Source organism: Aythya ferina (genome assembly GCF_964211825.1).
Source record: "Aythya ferina genome assembly, chromosome: 2".
NCBI lineage: Eukaryota > Metazoa > Chordata > Aves > Anseriformes > Anatidae > Aythya > Aythya ferina.
The window spans coordinates 16865204-16881438 of NC_140297.1; the positions used below are offsets into that span (position 1 = coordinate 16865204).

Here is a 16235-nt window from a genome sequence, read left to right on the forward strand (position 1 = left end):
CTCCAGTGTCCTGGTCTGAAATCTTGTGTTTCATTGCAATTACTGTTCAATTTCTGCTATTCAGCAATGCCAGCTTTTTAGAAAGGTGTTGACAAAAATTAAGAAAAATGTAGTTTTAGCATTTCTGGATGCATGTGGACAACTTTTACTGAAAGAAGGAAAATGGTTTGTTGTGGAAGAAATCAGCACATCAGGTAGTTGCATAAAGACTGGAAGCTATAGCTGTATATTTCTGATTCATTTTCACCAAGTCATGGAGGTAGCAAGCAGATCCCTGCCATCTTGCTGTGGTGGAGGTTTCTATCAGATGGTGCTGGCGCTGAAACATCCCCAGCTGTGATCACGCAGACACCAGTAGCCTGCCCCACATCTGTGCTTTCCTGAAGTGTAGATGACTCGGGAATGCCAATATTGGCAAGGACTTGCTTACAAATACGTAATATGTAATGAAATACTCTGGAAAGTATTTGCGAGCAAGCAGTTCCCGGGGTATTTCTTTCCTTATTACAAATTTGCAAATTGTCCACGAACTATCAAATATTAATATTCAGATGCAGTGCGCTATCAGAAGAGATCCACTGCTTCGATAAGAGCTTCGCCGTGTTTGATGGGCAATTACCTGCTGCTGCACTCAGGGCTGCTACGTCACGCCCGCTGATTGCCATTTAAAAACAGGAAATGTCATTGAGGATTTGGCCACATATCGCCGATGACTGGGCCATTATAACCTGCTTGCTAAGGCAGGAGAAAGTCTGGTGCCTGCCGCACGCGAGGAGACGCTCTGCAAAGTACAAAGAGCTGCTGAGCGCCTCGGGGCGATGCCCGGCGCGCTGGCTCCAGCGAGGTTGCAGCCCCGAGGTGGAGCAGACCACTTCTGTGATAGCGTACACACCACTCCACCCAGGCCTCCCTGTGCAAATAGAAAATATAGTCAAATTATGGCAGTAAAGAGTGGATTACACTGGTCACTGGGAGTGCTTGTGTGTGTTTGGTCATAATCTGCGATAAGGTGCTTGCCACGAAATGCCTCCCTTTGGGGAGCTGCAGGATGCCAGCAGGACCTGGGAGGGTTCGTTTGGCTGCATGGGGACAGTACAGAGGGGACTGGGGACAGGGACCGAGCTGCTCAGGAGCATGGGGAGCCCCAGGGGCCACAGGGAGCCCCTCTCTCTTGCAGGAGACAGAAAGGAGTGTCAATGGTTGCCAACAGATATGAGGGGACGAAGTTCATTTCAAAGAGGTAAAGGGTAGCAACCTTTCTACAGACAAGGCTGTCCTGCCATCAGAGCAGCACAGCGGTAATCAGGCCACAGATAACAGCGTATAATGAAGACAGAGATTACGGCACCTCCCAACCAATCCATCCTGCAGCAAGGAGCTGTTGCAGACCGGTTTTAATGCTAGCCTCTGAACACAAATAGAAATGCAATCCTTTGGTACAGGACATTTTTGAGAAAAAAGCTTTCAGTAAGTATCACTGGAGTCATTATAAATAAAAACAGCATGAGAGTCTGAACAGGTCCCAGATTTGATGAGTTTCTTACACACAAAAATTTATTTCTATTGTCTATTAATACAGAAAGAAGTGAAGTCAGCTTCCACTATAAAAGCTATAGGAACATGAAAAGGCACTTCCAAGACAGCTGGAATTCCACTCTATTTAAGAAGTCCCCAGCATTTGGACCATCCCATGCCATGGTGATGCTGCAAGAGGGAAGAGCAGGCTGGCAGAGTGGGCTGGCATAGCCCCAGGGAGGGAACCATGCTCTCTCCTTCCCACCCACGGATGGAATTTGGTTTGAAGAAACATCATTGCACGCTGGTCAAACCTATAGTTACACTGGGAAAAAAAAAATACCAAGGGAAAGGTTATTGCAGACTGATAACAGGCAAGGAGGCTGGGAGCGGTACCTGTTGCTTGGGTGAGTTTGCTTTGGCCCCCTCAGAGGGGGCATTGGAGACAGCCCAGGGCGGCTGTAGGGACAGACGTGCATTATCACTAGCCCACCAGCTGGAAATCAGCCACCAAAAGGCACTGCTTGGACAGGGCTCACATGCCAGGGAGGTGCCATAGGCAGAGGGCAGAGTCGGTGTGGGCTTTGCCAGGCAAAGGTCCCTCTGTGGCTGCAGGTGCTCAGCAAAAGCCCCAGCAGCTTCCATGGTGAAACACCACCCCTGGGACCCGGAGTGAGTTATGCACCTCCTTAAGCATGTGTAGGATAGAGGCCTTAGTTCATTGGGTTAAAATACCAGAACAATATAAAACACCTCTGCCTCTGTAACCCACGGCACTCCATAAAAATGCTAGGGACCCTGCTGGAGCTAAGCCATTGTTGATAGCCATAAAAAATTGGTTAATAAATCTTCTTCCACTGATGAAATAGCTACTTCACAGCCAGAACTAAACAAATTGAGCATTTCAAAGCAACCTGTTTGACACCAGCCCTGATTTGCACACAAACACAAACATCCCAGCGCCGGGCAGCAGCGCTGAGCCGCCTGGCCTGTCTTGTTCCCCCCTCCCTGATGTCACAACCGAGTGCCAGCAGGAGATTTACTGCACAAATATTTTCCTTCCAAGTGACAGGAAGGGGATTTGCCTCTGCAATCTGCAGGCTGCTCCTGCGAAACGATCCCAAAAGCTAACAGCGGGGACCAGCCTCACGCGCCGCGTCTGCCGGCACTGCCCTGCTAATGGTCCCCCAGGGCCCGGGGCCTCGGTCGCACAGAGATGCTAGAAACTCATGATTGTGACAATTTTACCTTTTTTGGTTGCCCTCGTTTTAAAAATGGAAGTGTAACTGAAAGGAAGGCAGCATCTCGTCCTCCTGCTGCTTCACTGAAACTGTCCTGGAAGGCTGCTTCATCTGAGAAAAAGCAATTAAAGCAGAGGCCCCGTTTTTAAAAGCTGTCTCAAGTCACTGTTTTTTAAAGCAGCCAACAGCCAAGGTGAGGGAAATAACACACATCACTAATTTTTCTCAACTGCATGGCCACCGATGTACTATATTAAAAAGTGTGAAACTAGAGGGAAAAATCCTTTAGCATTCCTGTTTTAAGAAAAGCTTCTTAAAAATGAAACTCTCACCCTGAATTCATGCCAGTATCTCTGCTCACCGGGTCAGTACTGCCCTGTTTGCTTCTTTCCTGCCGTCAGGGAAGAAGGCAGGGGCTGGGCTGTGGGACAGGACCTGATCCAGGCAGAAATGGGCAGTGAAAAGTTGCATCTAAACTCTGCTACTTCAGCAGAAATCACTGATAGCTGGATGGTATAAACATTGCTAGAGAGCCACACTAGGGAAAAAAAAAAAAAAAAAAAAAAAAAAAAAAAAAAAAGGCATTTTTTTTAATGCTGTTTTAAAAATAATGAATGACATGGAAATAGTGCTGAGTGAAGCCTACATTTTACAAAGCCGTTTGAATTTGGGCTCAGACTTCCCGAGAACTTGTTAAGATTTGGGTTTCCAAGACAGGTGTTTGGCGTTTCTGGCTCCCTGCTCCCTTTAGGAGACATCAAACTGAGCATTAAATTCTTACAGCCTTGGAAGTTCAAGTCAAGGTGGTTTTTGTTTTGTTTTTCCCCTTGAAGGTCAGCACAGGATTGAATCCTTTTGTCAAGCTTGGCTGGAGAGCACAAAGCTTTGTTAATTTGCAGGCACTGTGGCTCCCTCCTGGCTTCCTTCCCTTGCAGTTTGTTTTAGTTCAGGATTCACCCACTGGGATTATAAAGGCTGCAGACAAGGGTTAGAGGTGAAACAAAGAAAACAAGGATGTTTGTTTATTTAGAAGGAGCCAGAATTCATAATGCTGGAGACACTGGGCTCCTCCCAAAAGATAACCATAATTTTACAGCACCCCTCTACAAGCCTTTCTCCAGAAATAAACCAGTGACAGATCCAAATACCATTTCCCTGAGCAGCTCCAAGAACCAAAACAAGAACGAGCATTTTCCCTGCAAAGTGACCAGCCACTGGAACAAAACAAACACGCTTCTATTGATCTTCACATGGGAAAACAGCTAAAAAAAAAAAAAAGACATAAAAACAACTTTGCCTGCTTCAGAGGCCTTTTTTATTCACTCATCTTGTGCCTTATTATAGAGGTTTGGTTTTTTTTGGTCATGGATCTTTTTTTTTTTTTTTTTTTTTTTTTTTTTTTTTTTCTCCTCAGGAGATAATCTTCTTATTTCCCCCTCCACAGCCCTCCTTCAATAGGACAGCCAAAATTTGCTTCATTTACTGGCTGCGGACCCCTGCTGCTCAGGGGCTAACAGGCACATTGCATCCTGCACAACGCCAGGCAGCCTGGCCATACATTTTCCCTTCTTTTAGCAACTATGACAGCTGCAGAGGAAGGTGAAGCTGTATCCATCGTTCCTACGGAAAACCCTGCTCCTTCCCCAGGCACTATAAGCCCTCCAGGGCAGCACCCACTTGTACTAAGACCACCGGATTTATTACAGAGCTAGGGGTTGTACACCAACAAAAAAAAATGATCCTGAGGTCCCGATAAGCAAAGGTGAGCTGTCCTGGGACCAGAGGCTGGTTGGTCACCCCACCACTAATCTGGGGGGGGATCTGTCGGCATCAGTGGCTGTGCTCAGAGCACACACGGGGGTAACCCCGAGGACAGCCCAGCCCCAGCACCGCTACCAGCAGCGGCTGCTTACTTTCAAGCTCTCCGCGCAGCCTGTAATCACCCAATATTGGAACCAGATTTACAAGCTCTTTAGAGGAGGAGAAGTTTGTGATTTCCAAAGCAGACACATTTGGTATTTCAGAAAAAGGTCAAGCCCCCTGTGGAGTAAGGGGATTTTAATAGGAGCAGTTCAGCAGGAGTTAAGAGGAGACATACCAGCCCAATGGCTCCCAAGGCCAGGAGAAGCAGAGACATAAGAAAAGCCACAATCATTACTGTTTTGAGGAAAAAAAGGAAAAAAAAAAAAAAAAAAAAGTCAGGGAAATAGAAAAGGACAGGGAAAGCTAAATTGCATCTGGAATGTTTGATTTCATTTATTCCTATCCGAGAGACCTTGCAGTTAGAAACAGAGAGGGCTGTCCTGCCTCTGCTCCGGGGCTTGCAGCAGTTTCACAGCAAGGCGTGTTTGTTACTGTCTGCAGGGGAAATCCGAGAGGGCAGCACCACGACAAACCCAGGCTCCCAAGTCAAATGAAGTCAAATGCATTTTAAAGGATAGCCATCAGTTTTTGTCTCACCCCTCTGGCCTGCAGCCTCTGCGGCTTTTGACATTGTTTGTCCCCTGCACGCAGCCAGTGGCCGATGCTGCTTTTGGGAAGCCTGCAGAATATCACAGAAAGCTCTCATGACAGGAATACAGTGGGGTTTTTTGTTTGTTTTTTAAGAAAAACGTGCATCGGTGAGGTCTGCAGAGAGGAGAAGTGATGCCGACAGCCCCTGCCTGCTCTGACACCCGGGGATGCTGCAGTGAGCCGAGCACGAAGATTTGGGGCTCGTCCCATAACCCACGTAGCTGCTGCCAGACGCACACCAGAGCTCATAACGCAGCTTCCTGAATATACTACGGGCTCTAAAATAAATTGAAAATCCAGATTGCATCTTTAGAGGACTCCGGGCCTAAAAGCTTCCAGGCCGCATCAGCCACCCCATGTCAACTACATAGAGGGGAGTAGGCAGCTGCTGCCCCAGCGCTGTCCTGAGCCTCTGAGGCTGCAGGGGAAGGCAAACAATCTCTGCTCTTCTTTAAAACATCTCCACAGCGAGAGGCCAATTAGAGGCTCCCGGTCTTATTAGCCTTTCAATGGCAAGCAGAACTAGGCCCTTCTGTATTCAAATCAGCAGCAAATGAGTGCTGAAGGTCAGAGGATGCTTAAAGGACCGCACAACCTGCTCCTCTGGGCTCCGGGAGAAAGTACTCGAAGGATGGAGCCATCAGGTCTGATAACTCACCTAGCCATCGAAACTACTGCTGTAGCTGCACTGTTTCAGGTTCATCTCTTCCAGCTCCAAGCCAGTCATTCCCAAAAATATGCGGAAGAGCAGACGGCTGCCCCAGAACCTGGTATCAGTGCAAAGAAAGAGCTCTTACGGGAAAGCAGCACTTTGAAAGGTCAGACAGACGACCACAGGCTAGCCTCCTACAGCAGATGCAGCCACATGACTTAAGACTTTAGCAGCTGAAAAAGGTAAAAAAAAAAATTACGTAATGCACGGCCTTAAAAGCCATTTCTCAGGCTCTTCGAGGAAATAAGTCCGTAACTTGACATACAGAGATGAAATGAGCTCTCCCAAGTTATACTGTAATATTGTAAACATGGGCTCGGTGGGACCTTGGCAGGCCCAAGGCTCTCGTTGTGCTTGGCTGATAGAAGTGTTTAACTACGGGCAAATTTGCAATATCAATACCTCTGTTTGCACAGCCAAGTGACCAACTTATCTGCAACAAGGCTACCGCATACTTTAAGTGTACTTTCAGCAACACAAACTTGTGACACACAGGGGCAGGTTTCCCTGGCTTACATCCTTCTGCATTTCAGGCCACATATCCCAAAGCAATTTATCATCATCAGAGCGCAAGATCCAAGCATTGCTGCAAAGTTTTTGTAAACTTGTTTGTGCCACCTCCTTCTCATTGGTGATAACAATACGGGCCTGACTGTACAGCCAGAGCAGAAGGTGGCAGAAGCATTCCTAAAGTGATTTAAACATAGATAAAAACCAGGCTTCCCAAATCCTGTCTCCAGCAGCATTTACTTTTCTTTCACCATGATGCAGTAACTCCTTTTAAGCAAGTCTACTTTTGGCTTAATCAAACAAGAAAAACACTTTTAGGTCCAGAAGTTTTGTCTGATTGTACCAACTGTGCCCTGAATAAATGAAATAATCAAGTGAATCCAACTTGTTGAAGGAGGAAGAAAAAAAAGAACCACACAAACACAGGCTGGGAAGAAGAGATACCTATGCAAGAAGAGCATAAAGAGCCAGCAATTAAAGTGAACACACTGTTGATTTTTCAGTCCCACACAGGAGTTTAGCAGCATGTGACAGTGAGTTACACTATAAGAGCAGGCAGATGTTGTTTTCCACAGTGCCTAGAAGGATTATTAGTAGGAGAAAAAAATTACAGAGTAGGCTTCAGGTTTTTTGAGTTCCTTCCCACCTCCTCCTCACCCCCAAATACAAGGCAAGAGTAGAAGGCACAAAAAGATGTTACAGAAAACAAGAATTGTGAAACAAAGAAAACCAGCTACGAAGAATTAGGAGACATTTTCTAATGCTTTGTATGGAGAGAGGAAGAAAAAGCAATCGTGTAGCTGCAGAATTCACTTGATTATGAGCAAAGTGCAATAGCCAAGAATTGAGGACACAAGTTGAATACTATTGAATAAGAAGAGCTGCGATTCTTGTTCAGTAATAATTACCCAATTTCCCTCAGCAAGTAAGAAAAAGACTTTCAGAATCTGAAAGTGCACAGCATGACCACACATTGCACCCCAATTTATTCCACAACACATTCCCCCACCCAAAAACCATCCCAAAACAAGAAGTCACAAGCAAGTTTCAGACAAAATATATATATTTAAAAAATCTTTACAATAAGTCAGGAAACATAGGAGCTTGCATACAGTTTATTATAACTCAATTCTCAGCTCCCTACAGTTCAGATAACCCTGGTGACAGTGTTTACAACTTCTAATTTTTGCTTTCATAACGTTAAAGCAAACAATACATTTGAGTGTATTTTACTCTGTGCAAATAAGACAACTTTTGGAATCCTTCAGAAGAAATATCCAAGATTCTGTTTGCAGAGGTCCTTTGTTTCTCAGATGATCTGTGAGTTTTTGTTTCAAGATAAAGTGCTCCTGTCCAGCAGAACCCAAAGGCCTTCAAGAGTTCAGAGAGTAAGTTTAGCTCAGATTAAAAAATAATTGGTCATACAAATTCCAGCTTCCCATGTCCGCTGTACATTCCCCAGTGGACTAGAGAAAGAATCTTATCATTGCTGAGGTCTGAATGTCTCATTTTATCACAGGTCATGCAGCAGTTCTCATGACCAGTTACAGGCACCATGCATTCCAAGTCCAATTTTGCCACCTGCCCTTTTTTCGAATGATGTCCATGGAAACTATAGTGCAAACGGGAGAGCATTTGCTGCCGCTGGTCTTGCAGTCTCTTATTTTCACTCCTGAGCATCCGCAAGGCCAGCATGATAAGGAGCACCAAGATCAGCCCACCAGCTATAGGAACAGCAATCACGGCTGCCCTGAACCACAATTCTTTTGAAGAGGTCAGTTCCTGCACCTTGGTGATGAGATTCTTGCTGTCATGTTGATATCTGCTCCCTTGTCCTGCAAAGGGAGAAAGACGTGAGGTTTATTTCAGTATCAGCAGTTCGCTTATGCTACAACTCCCTCCCTGAAAGTCCACATTGACAAGTGGACACATTCACAGCTACACGCTTAAGCATGTACTGAAAATACTCCTATAAATTGAAAGACGTTTCCAAGGGTGTTTATGGCATGGAATTTCTTACCCTGAGAGCTGATTTAAGAAGGAATGACGCAGACAGACAAGACGGCCCTCTAATATTAATGCAGGCATAAAAGCTACTCAGCCGAGATGCTCCCCTGCACCCAGCCACCCGCTTCTCCCTCTGCTGGCTCTACTTACATTAACAACAAAATCAATAGCAGACCTTCAAGGTCTCGACCAGCACCAGCCTGAAGGCCACAAGCGAGATTTCACAGTAGCTTCTTTGCCCTACCTGAAGTCTCACCCTTGGGAGGAGACAAAACATCATGTAGTCCTCTGTAATTGCACATATCTTCATGGCAGCATTCCAATGTGGACATGGTGGTGCCAGAGTGGTTTTGTGCCTGTTTAGCTTGGCAGATATCAGCTGTGCTTGCAATAGAGTCCAAGCAGCCGTGAGTAAGTGGGGAATGTGTATTCTGAGGATCAAGCAGTCTGGAAAAGCAGGCGCTAAGCTCAGATTTGCACATATAGCCAGTTGCAACACAGTGTGCAGCATCACAGTAGCATCTGATTTCACCTAAAAAATAAAAATTGTGCAAGATAAAGGTAAGAACTTGGTCCTTTAGGAACACCTCGCTAGGCACTCTATCAGCCACAAGCAGTACACAGCCAGACTCGGTGCCAGTCTGGGGGTATTCCTCTAGACTGTAAATCCAGATGAGCAGGGGGTTGTTTCCTCTCCACCACTGTACAGTGCCTACCTCCTTGTAACCTTAATCCCAGCAAAAGCCTTGGGGCACTTGTTTTAATTACTACTGCTGTAGTCCTTTGAATTAAAGCAAGTACATTTCACTGAACCAGGGGCCAGGGGAGGGGGGTCGGGAAGGTCAAAGTGGCATTTTTTCCAAGGTAAATAACTAACAAGACCACTTTATAGCTACTTCCACTCACTGTCAGCAGTTGCATTAAGCTACATTTAAAATAAAATCACAGCTTTAAAAGAAAAAACACCTACAGTCCCCCAGGAAAGCCAAATCTATGTTTTAAACTGTTACTACAGGAACAGCATTCTCTTTTTATAAAGGGAATGCTTCTTCTCATCGGGCATAAACACACGACAAAAACTTTAGGTTTAAGTATTTGTGTGAAAAAAAAAGTCGGAACTGCTGAATTGTTTATTACCTCTCAGTACTGTGCCAAAATTTAAAAGGTTTAACTAACACCTTATAAAGCTATTAGCTAGAAACCATTACCATCTAAAAATCTCTCAGTCAGGAAGGTTTTTACTGTGTGAAACTGAGCAACTATTTGTAACTTCTCCAGAAAGAGAGAAATTCTTTTTTTTTTTTTTTTTAAGTAATCATTCAAGCAAAGTTGCACTTTTTAAAAATCAGTATTAAAAAAGGAGACAGTGCAGCTTACAATTAATTAGTTCACCAGAGTCTGTGTCTTTCAACCCTGACTGTGAAGTTCCTAAATGGAGTGAAATTACAAGGCAAAAAGTCAGACACCCTCCTCAGCCCCCCCGCAATTTCGTATGAAATCCAACATGCGGTCAAAAAGGGAAACACTTAGACTGAAAATCCTCTACCGGCTCTATGAAAAATCTCTCAGGAAACCTCAAAAATTTCTGAAGGAAGCGATAAAAAGTTCCCTTCATAAAACTCTTCATTTTGTGCTCTCCAAACCGCTCTGGTACGAATTATACACGTCCTGCGCTGTAGGGAAAACTTACTCTTTCTAGGCAAGTCGCGACTCAAACCTACTTGAGTGTGCCGTCAACCCAAGGTCTAGGAGGAAGGCAGATTTTTGGGGCTATCCTTACAAAGATGGGACTCAAAACTACTGATGTGCTGGTGCATTTCGTGTATTGCTATCAGAACGGCACCAAGGCTTTAAAAGTCTGCTGGATTGTCAGAGCTTTCTTCTACAAGACAGGGCATCTTCCATACTGATTTTTTTTAGGGGGGGAGTGAAGAAATCAATCTACAGGCTTCCCCGTGCCACCCCTTTTCGTGATGCCCTTCAGGAGGCGTCCTGCAGGACGTGAAGCCCCCAGCCAGGTTTGGGGTGCCCTCCTGGGCCACCCTAATACCTCCCCCAAACGCCACCGCAGGCTGCAGGCCTTGAAGTTCCCGCTGCTCTTTAATAACTGCGCTTAATGGAAGCCAAATGATGGAGTGGCTCACTGTCTCCAGTCTGCGCTAATTCCCTCGGGCTTCTGCAGAGCAAGTAACCTAATTTTTCTCCAATTCACACACATTCCCCATCCCGCGCGCTATGGAAAAGCCTCTTTGTGTTTGCGGTTGGCAGCAGCCCTTCCCGGAGCATTTCGTGCACGGCTCCACACACCCCCCGCCCTCTCCAAAAAAGTGATTTTTTGGGGTCATTTTCCTCACTTTGAGTTAAAAATAAGAGGCAGGCGAGGAACCCCGCCGGAGCTGACAGCCCGGGAGGGCAGGCAAACAATGCGCTTCCACGCTCAAACAGCCCTGCTCGAAACCCTTCGCTTTATCGACCCGAGACAGTCCTATAAACAGGACCTGACAGGCTCGTCACCAGGTTATGGCAGCCGCTTTTTAATTAAAGCCACGTTTTTTTGGCCGAACAGACCGGACTCTGTACGCCCGTGCTGCTGTCAATCCATAAAGCCCCTTCCTGCGCTCCGCCAAAGGCCGGGCAGGGTATTTAGGATTTTTGAAGCCGCGAACAATGCCCTTCTGTTCCCTCCTCTTTCTTGTTACTGTACGCAGCTATTAAAGAAAAAAAAAAAAAAAAAATGTCTGCTTTTAGGCAAGATGGCTACAGGAGAGCCTGCAGCCCGCTCCCGGGAGCCTTTTGAAGTCGGCGGCGGCCAGCAGCCGGCGGTCCCCTCATTATATCATTATCAGGCGCATAGTTTCGGTATCTGCGACTTCCCATCACTCAGGCGCTCCCTGCTTTGATGGGGCCAGGCGGCTCCCCCCCGGCACGCTGCAATTTCGCCTTAATTACAGCCTCCCCGAGCCCTCCCGGCTCCCCCCCGGCGGGGTGAGGGGGACCCGGGGCCAGGAGCGAGCCCTTCCCGAGGCTCCGTCTCTCCCCCCCTCACCTCTGGTGAGCAGCACGGCCATGGCGCACAGCTCCAGTTGCAGCCAGACGAAGATGTAGCTGGAATGGCGATCCATTTACCCCTCCCCTCCGCCGAGGAGCCGCTCCGCTCGCTCGCCCGAGGGGCGGCCCCGTTTCCCCGGCTGCGAACACGGCGGCGGCAGCAGCACCGGCGGCGGCGGCGGCTGCTGCTCACTGACACGGCGGCGCCTCCCGGCCCCGTAAATAGCGGCGGCGCCGGGCCGGGCCGGGCCGCCCCCAGCACCGCCCCGGTGGAGGCGCCGCTGTGAGGCGGGCGGGGAGCGCCGCGGGGCCGCCCCGGCTGAGGGAGCCCGCCCCGAGGCGCCCCCGGGCGGCGGAGGACGGGCATGGAGCCCTGAGAGTCGGGCCCTCAGCTCTCAGTCAGTCCCCAGTCAGCCCCCAGTCAGTCCCCAATCAGTCCCCAATCAGTCCCCAATCAGTCCCCAGTCACCTTCCGTCAGCCCCCAGTCGCCCTCCGTCAGCCCCCAGTCGCCCTCAGTCAGCCCCCAGTCGCCCTCTGTCAGCCCCCAGTCACCCTCAGTCACCCTCAGTCAGTCCCCAGTCAGCCCCCAGTCAGCCCCCAGCCCCCAAGACCCCAGCCCTCAGCCCCCAAAAGCCCAGCCCCAGGTCCCCGCTGAGGTGCCACGGGCAGGTTACTCATGGTGGTCCTGCTCCAAAAAGCAGCGAGGAGCCCTGAGCTTCTACCCCCAAGCCGCCCCACATCTCCCTTGGCAGGGCTGCCGGAGATGTGCTCGATGAATAAATGACGAGGCCAAAGGGTTTCTTGCTGATGAGAGGCTGGGTGAAATGGCAGCGGGGTGAAGCCCCCACCTGCGCTCACTGCCCCGCGCTGATGGCGCTGCCACAGGGCCTGCAGCAGGTGATTGCCGCTCGCCCTGCCCCTGCCTCTCTGCTCCGACACTCCGCGAGGATGCAGAAGTGTTGCAACATCATGGATGCCAGAATTTCCATTAAAACCTTATTTTCCACGGTTATGAATAAAAAAATACAACAACACTCACACTTGTGCCCAACTCCCACAGCCTGCACAGATGCTCCAGGGGCCACCCCACTTCTGTCACCTCCACGCCACAACCACAGGCCCACGGGACAGCCACGGGCAGATACCCCCTCAAAGTACACCCTCTTTTTTTCCTTCCAGCACTCCCTTTTGGGAAGCTGCTGTTGGGAATGGGAGCAGGAGGCGATGCTCCATCACCGGACACTGCCACAGCCAGAAGGAGCTCCTCGAGGTCTCATCCAGCCTGGACAGCTTTCCTTCAGATACTAATCCTGAAAACAATACGCCCCATAGTTAACATTTCTTTGCTAATTCAGTTTTCTACTTTCTCTTCTCATTATGTTTTATAAGCCTTGATTTCTACAGTATTTGCACACCAACTGTTTCCCATTTATGGGCAAAATGCTTTAAATATTTGGGTCCGCAGCTAGTATTAAAGCTGTGGGATGGCGCGTAGATAATAAATTAATAGCAAAAATTGCTTTACAATCTTAATTTGAAATGTTTTGTGAGTCTTTCAAGATGTTTTCTATCCGGGATATAATACCTTGTGACAGAGACATTCCTCCCCTGAAAGAGAAAGGAGGAAATATGAGTCTGAGATTGAGATAACTCCAGTTTACTTTGGCAGAGAGGAGCAGACTGGATCTCAGGCTAATTAGTGCTGATGCCATCACACATTATAATGGTTTTACTGCGAGTCTTGCCATTTGCATATGTATAAGATAGACACACGTGTGCTGCACCGCAGTCTTTACACTTATGTTATACATATTTGCACTCCACCACAAAGTAATTTTCTAATTCTTGTTTCTGTTTAGAAATTACAAAAACAGCGAGATCAGCCAAGCCATATCTCCCACTCTGGCACTGGCTATCAGACACTCATTTGCAAACATACGAAAATATCATTCATTATAATTTATAATCATTACAGCAACATGTGCAAGTCTGCAGTCATCGTTCCTTCTACTCCTACCACTAGTGACAAGTGCATTTAGCAGATCTCATTTGTTACATGTGATACCAACAGACTGGAAATGGCTTTTATTCGTGGAGCCACATTACTGCACTAAGTAACATGAGAGACTCCCTGAATATTATAAACATCCTGTCCAAGGGAACGCGGGCAGACTAACTAGAAGGCAATGTGCTTGAAATCAGTTTTCAGCAGCAAATTTCATTGACAGCTGTCAAGCCTGAATTGTGATCTACAATTTACTGTAAAAAATGGGTAAATTCGGTATGTAAGAGGCTGACTTGAAGCACCACAGGGAAGAGGGTCCCATAGGGATTGCTCCCCAGCCTTGTGCCAGACAAAGCCACAAATTTAAATGCCCTTTGGGGGAATCTGTTGATCAAAATGAGGTTTCAGGGGGTCTGACTGCCTTCCCACATCCCCTCACTCATAGGAACCGCCGTGGCTCTGCATAGGAGCTGCGCGAGGATCGCGTGGGGTCCTCTGGCAGACCACAAGGCAAACAAAATAATTCAGCTTTTGCGGCACTAATTTGCTTTTATTTCAGAGGCAGGAGCAAACAGGGCCAGATTGGCCTGTAAGGAAAGGACAGGAGACAGCCCCAGCACAAAGCAATAACAACAGCATGTTCTGCAACCAGAAGGAATGCGGGATAATAAAGACAGGGAACCAGCAAGGAAAGCATCAGGAGCCCGAGGCTGCAGGATATGTCTCTGGCAGCCATGGGACAGCAGACCCGGGACTCCACTTGTAGGGACTGTGTGGCCCAAGGGGCATGGGGCTGTGCTCTTCCACCCTCCCCCAGGTACAGTGAAGCCTTTTGAAACTGTCACAAACAAAGGACCCGGTTGCAAAACCAGCCTCTGGACACCTCAGAGAAAGGCACTGCCTCGGGAAGCGTCGCAGAGGAGCACGTTCCCTTCTGTGTCAGCTCAAGACTGTGTCACTGATTCTAAGAACATGAAACTCCCAACCAAAAAGAAGAGCTCCATCCAAAGACATGACTTGAACGCTGTTTTGGTTCTCTCACTTCATTTCGTAGGCCATCAGTTTCCAGCCTTCTGCTAGGAGGACTGCTGAGAGGGTTCTGATAAGTCCTTCTTGAAGACCAGTTTGAGTGAGCCCTGAACTGCTTCAAACCCAGACCTCTCCCACCAGGCAGCTGGTAAAACCCCCCCCCCACTGAAACCCCAAACTCCAAAACCCCAAAGCTCCACGTGCTTGACAGACCCACTACAGGCACCAGAGCATGACTGGCATGAGGGATTAGGTCTTTCCTAGATCTAGGAGGAAAACAAAGACAAGCCAAGACAGAGGCTGAGCTGGCAGCACTTTCTGAGCACATTTGAATAAGAGCAAAACTCCTCTCTGGCTCTGGGAAACCGACTCCAGAAAAATTAACCTCCACCCCTTGTACCGCTTCTCTCATACATTTCCTCTCTTTTTTTTACATTAATCAACATCAACTCCTGTCCCAGCTGATGCTGCATACCATGCAGTTATCGGCAGCAGCAACACACCTGCAAAAGTGACTGAAATGGGTTGAAACCTCAGCTTGCAGGTGCTCCTGGTTTAAGCAGCCACCCCTAGAAACATGGCTTGCAGTGAGTGAGAAGCAATTCCTTCATCTGGCAGCTTTGAACGTAATCACAAATTCCTCGCTCTTCTATAAACTTGCCTGGCATGCTGGCAACTTGCCACCGTTTCCCCCAAATGTTTGGATGTAACCACTCAGCCTGCCTCTATCAAACAAAACCTGCATTAACATAATAGTATCTGCTTGTTTGAATACTTCCAGCAACCCACTCCCCCCTAAAAGAAGAAGGAAAAAAAAAAAAAAAAAAAAAAGGAACAAAGAAATGGATAACAAGTGCAGTTTGGAAATCTACCCTGTGTTCATCTCCAGTCAGGGCATTATCACAGCAGCCCTGTCCTGGGGAAACTCGTGCTCCTTGTGGAGCTCAGCACTTGCACCCCGGGATATTTGCACATGCATGCTGACTTTTGCTAACACTGCCCACGTAAAGCAGTGTTTTCAGCAGCATGGAAAAATCACTACTGCGTTTCACCCCTTTCAAACTGGTGTCAAAAGCAATGTTCACATACCATACCCATTCTTCTTCTTCTTTTTTTTTTTTTCACCTTGAAATTACGACAGAGAATTTCTTGTTTGCAAATGATACAATGGAAAAAAAGCACTGGGATGCTTTCAAGCATTTTTGGAGCAACATGAATCAAAGTGGTGTTTTTTGTTAACCACTCAGCACTAGCCAACCAACACCTTTCTTTTCCCAGTTATTTCGCTAGCATTTGGGACATGATATACACAAGCTAATTCTACTGAATTGCCTTTACTTATGCTGATTGTTGCCTTTAAAAAATAATTAAGGCTTAAGCTAGCGTAGCTATGCTCAACGTAAAGCCCAGGGGGCAGGGAACATAATATGACTCCTTGGCTTTGGCTTCCCACTTCTGGGGCTGGCCATGGGTTTAGTGAATCAAGTAGCCGTGTCAGGAGCTGAGACTACGCAGAGCCCAAAGCTTGGCTCCTTCCCCAGCCGCTCCCCGGTGACAGACAGGCTGCCGAGCAGGTTCCCGCAGGTGGAAAACTCCCAGGCAGCTTTATCCCCCATAACTGGGGCAGTTCAAAGGGGCGGATGGAGGCCTGCT

At 47.6% G+C, this 16235-nt stretch overlaps 1 protein-coding gene across 1 annotated transcript; it reads right to left on the bottom strand.

The window, feature by feature from the left end:
* Positions 1-7537: 7537 nt before the first annotated feature.
* Positions 7538-11866, bottom strand: BAMBI (BMP and activin membrane bound inhibitor). Its single transcript, XM_084507371.1, has 3 exons — positions 11546-11866; positions 8744-9031; positions 7538-8327 (listed from the first exon to the last, which is right to left on the bottom strand). The coding sequence occupies exons 1-3, from the start codon at positions 11619-11621 to the stop codon at positions 7912-7914; spliced, it is 780 nt and encodes a 259-aa protein (XP_084363497.1). The 5' UTR covers positions 11622-11866; the 3' UTR covers positions 7538-7911.
* Between the last annotated feature and the right edge of the window lie 4369 nt (positions 11867-16235).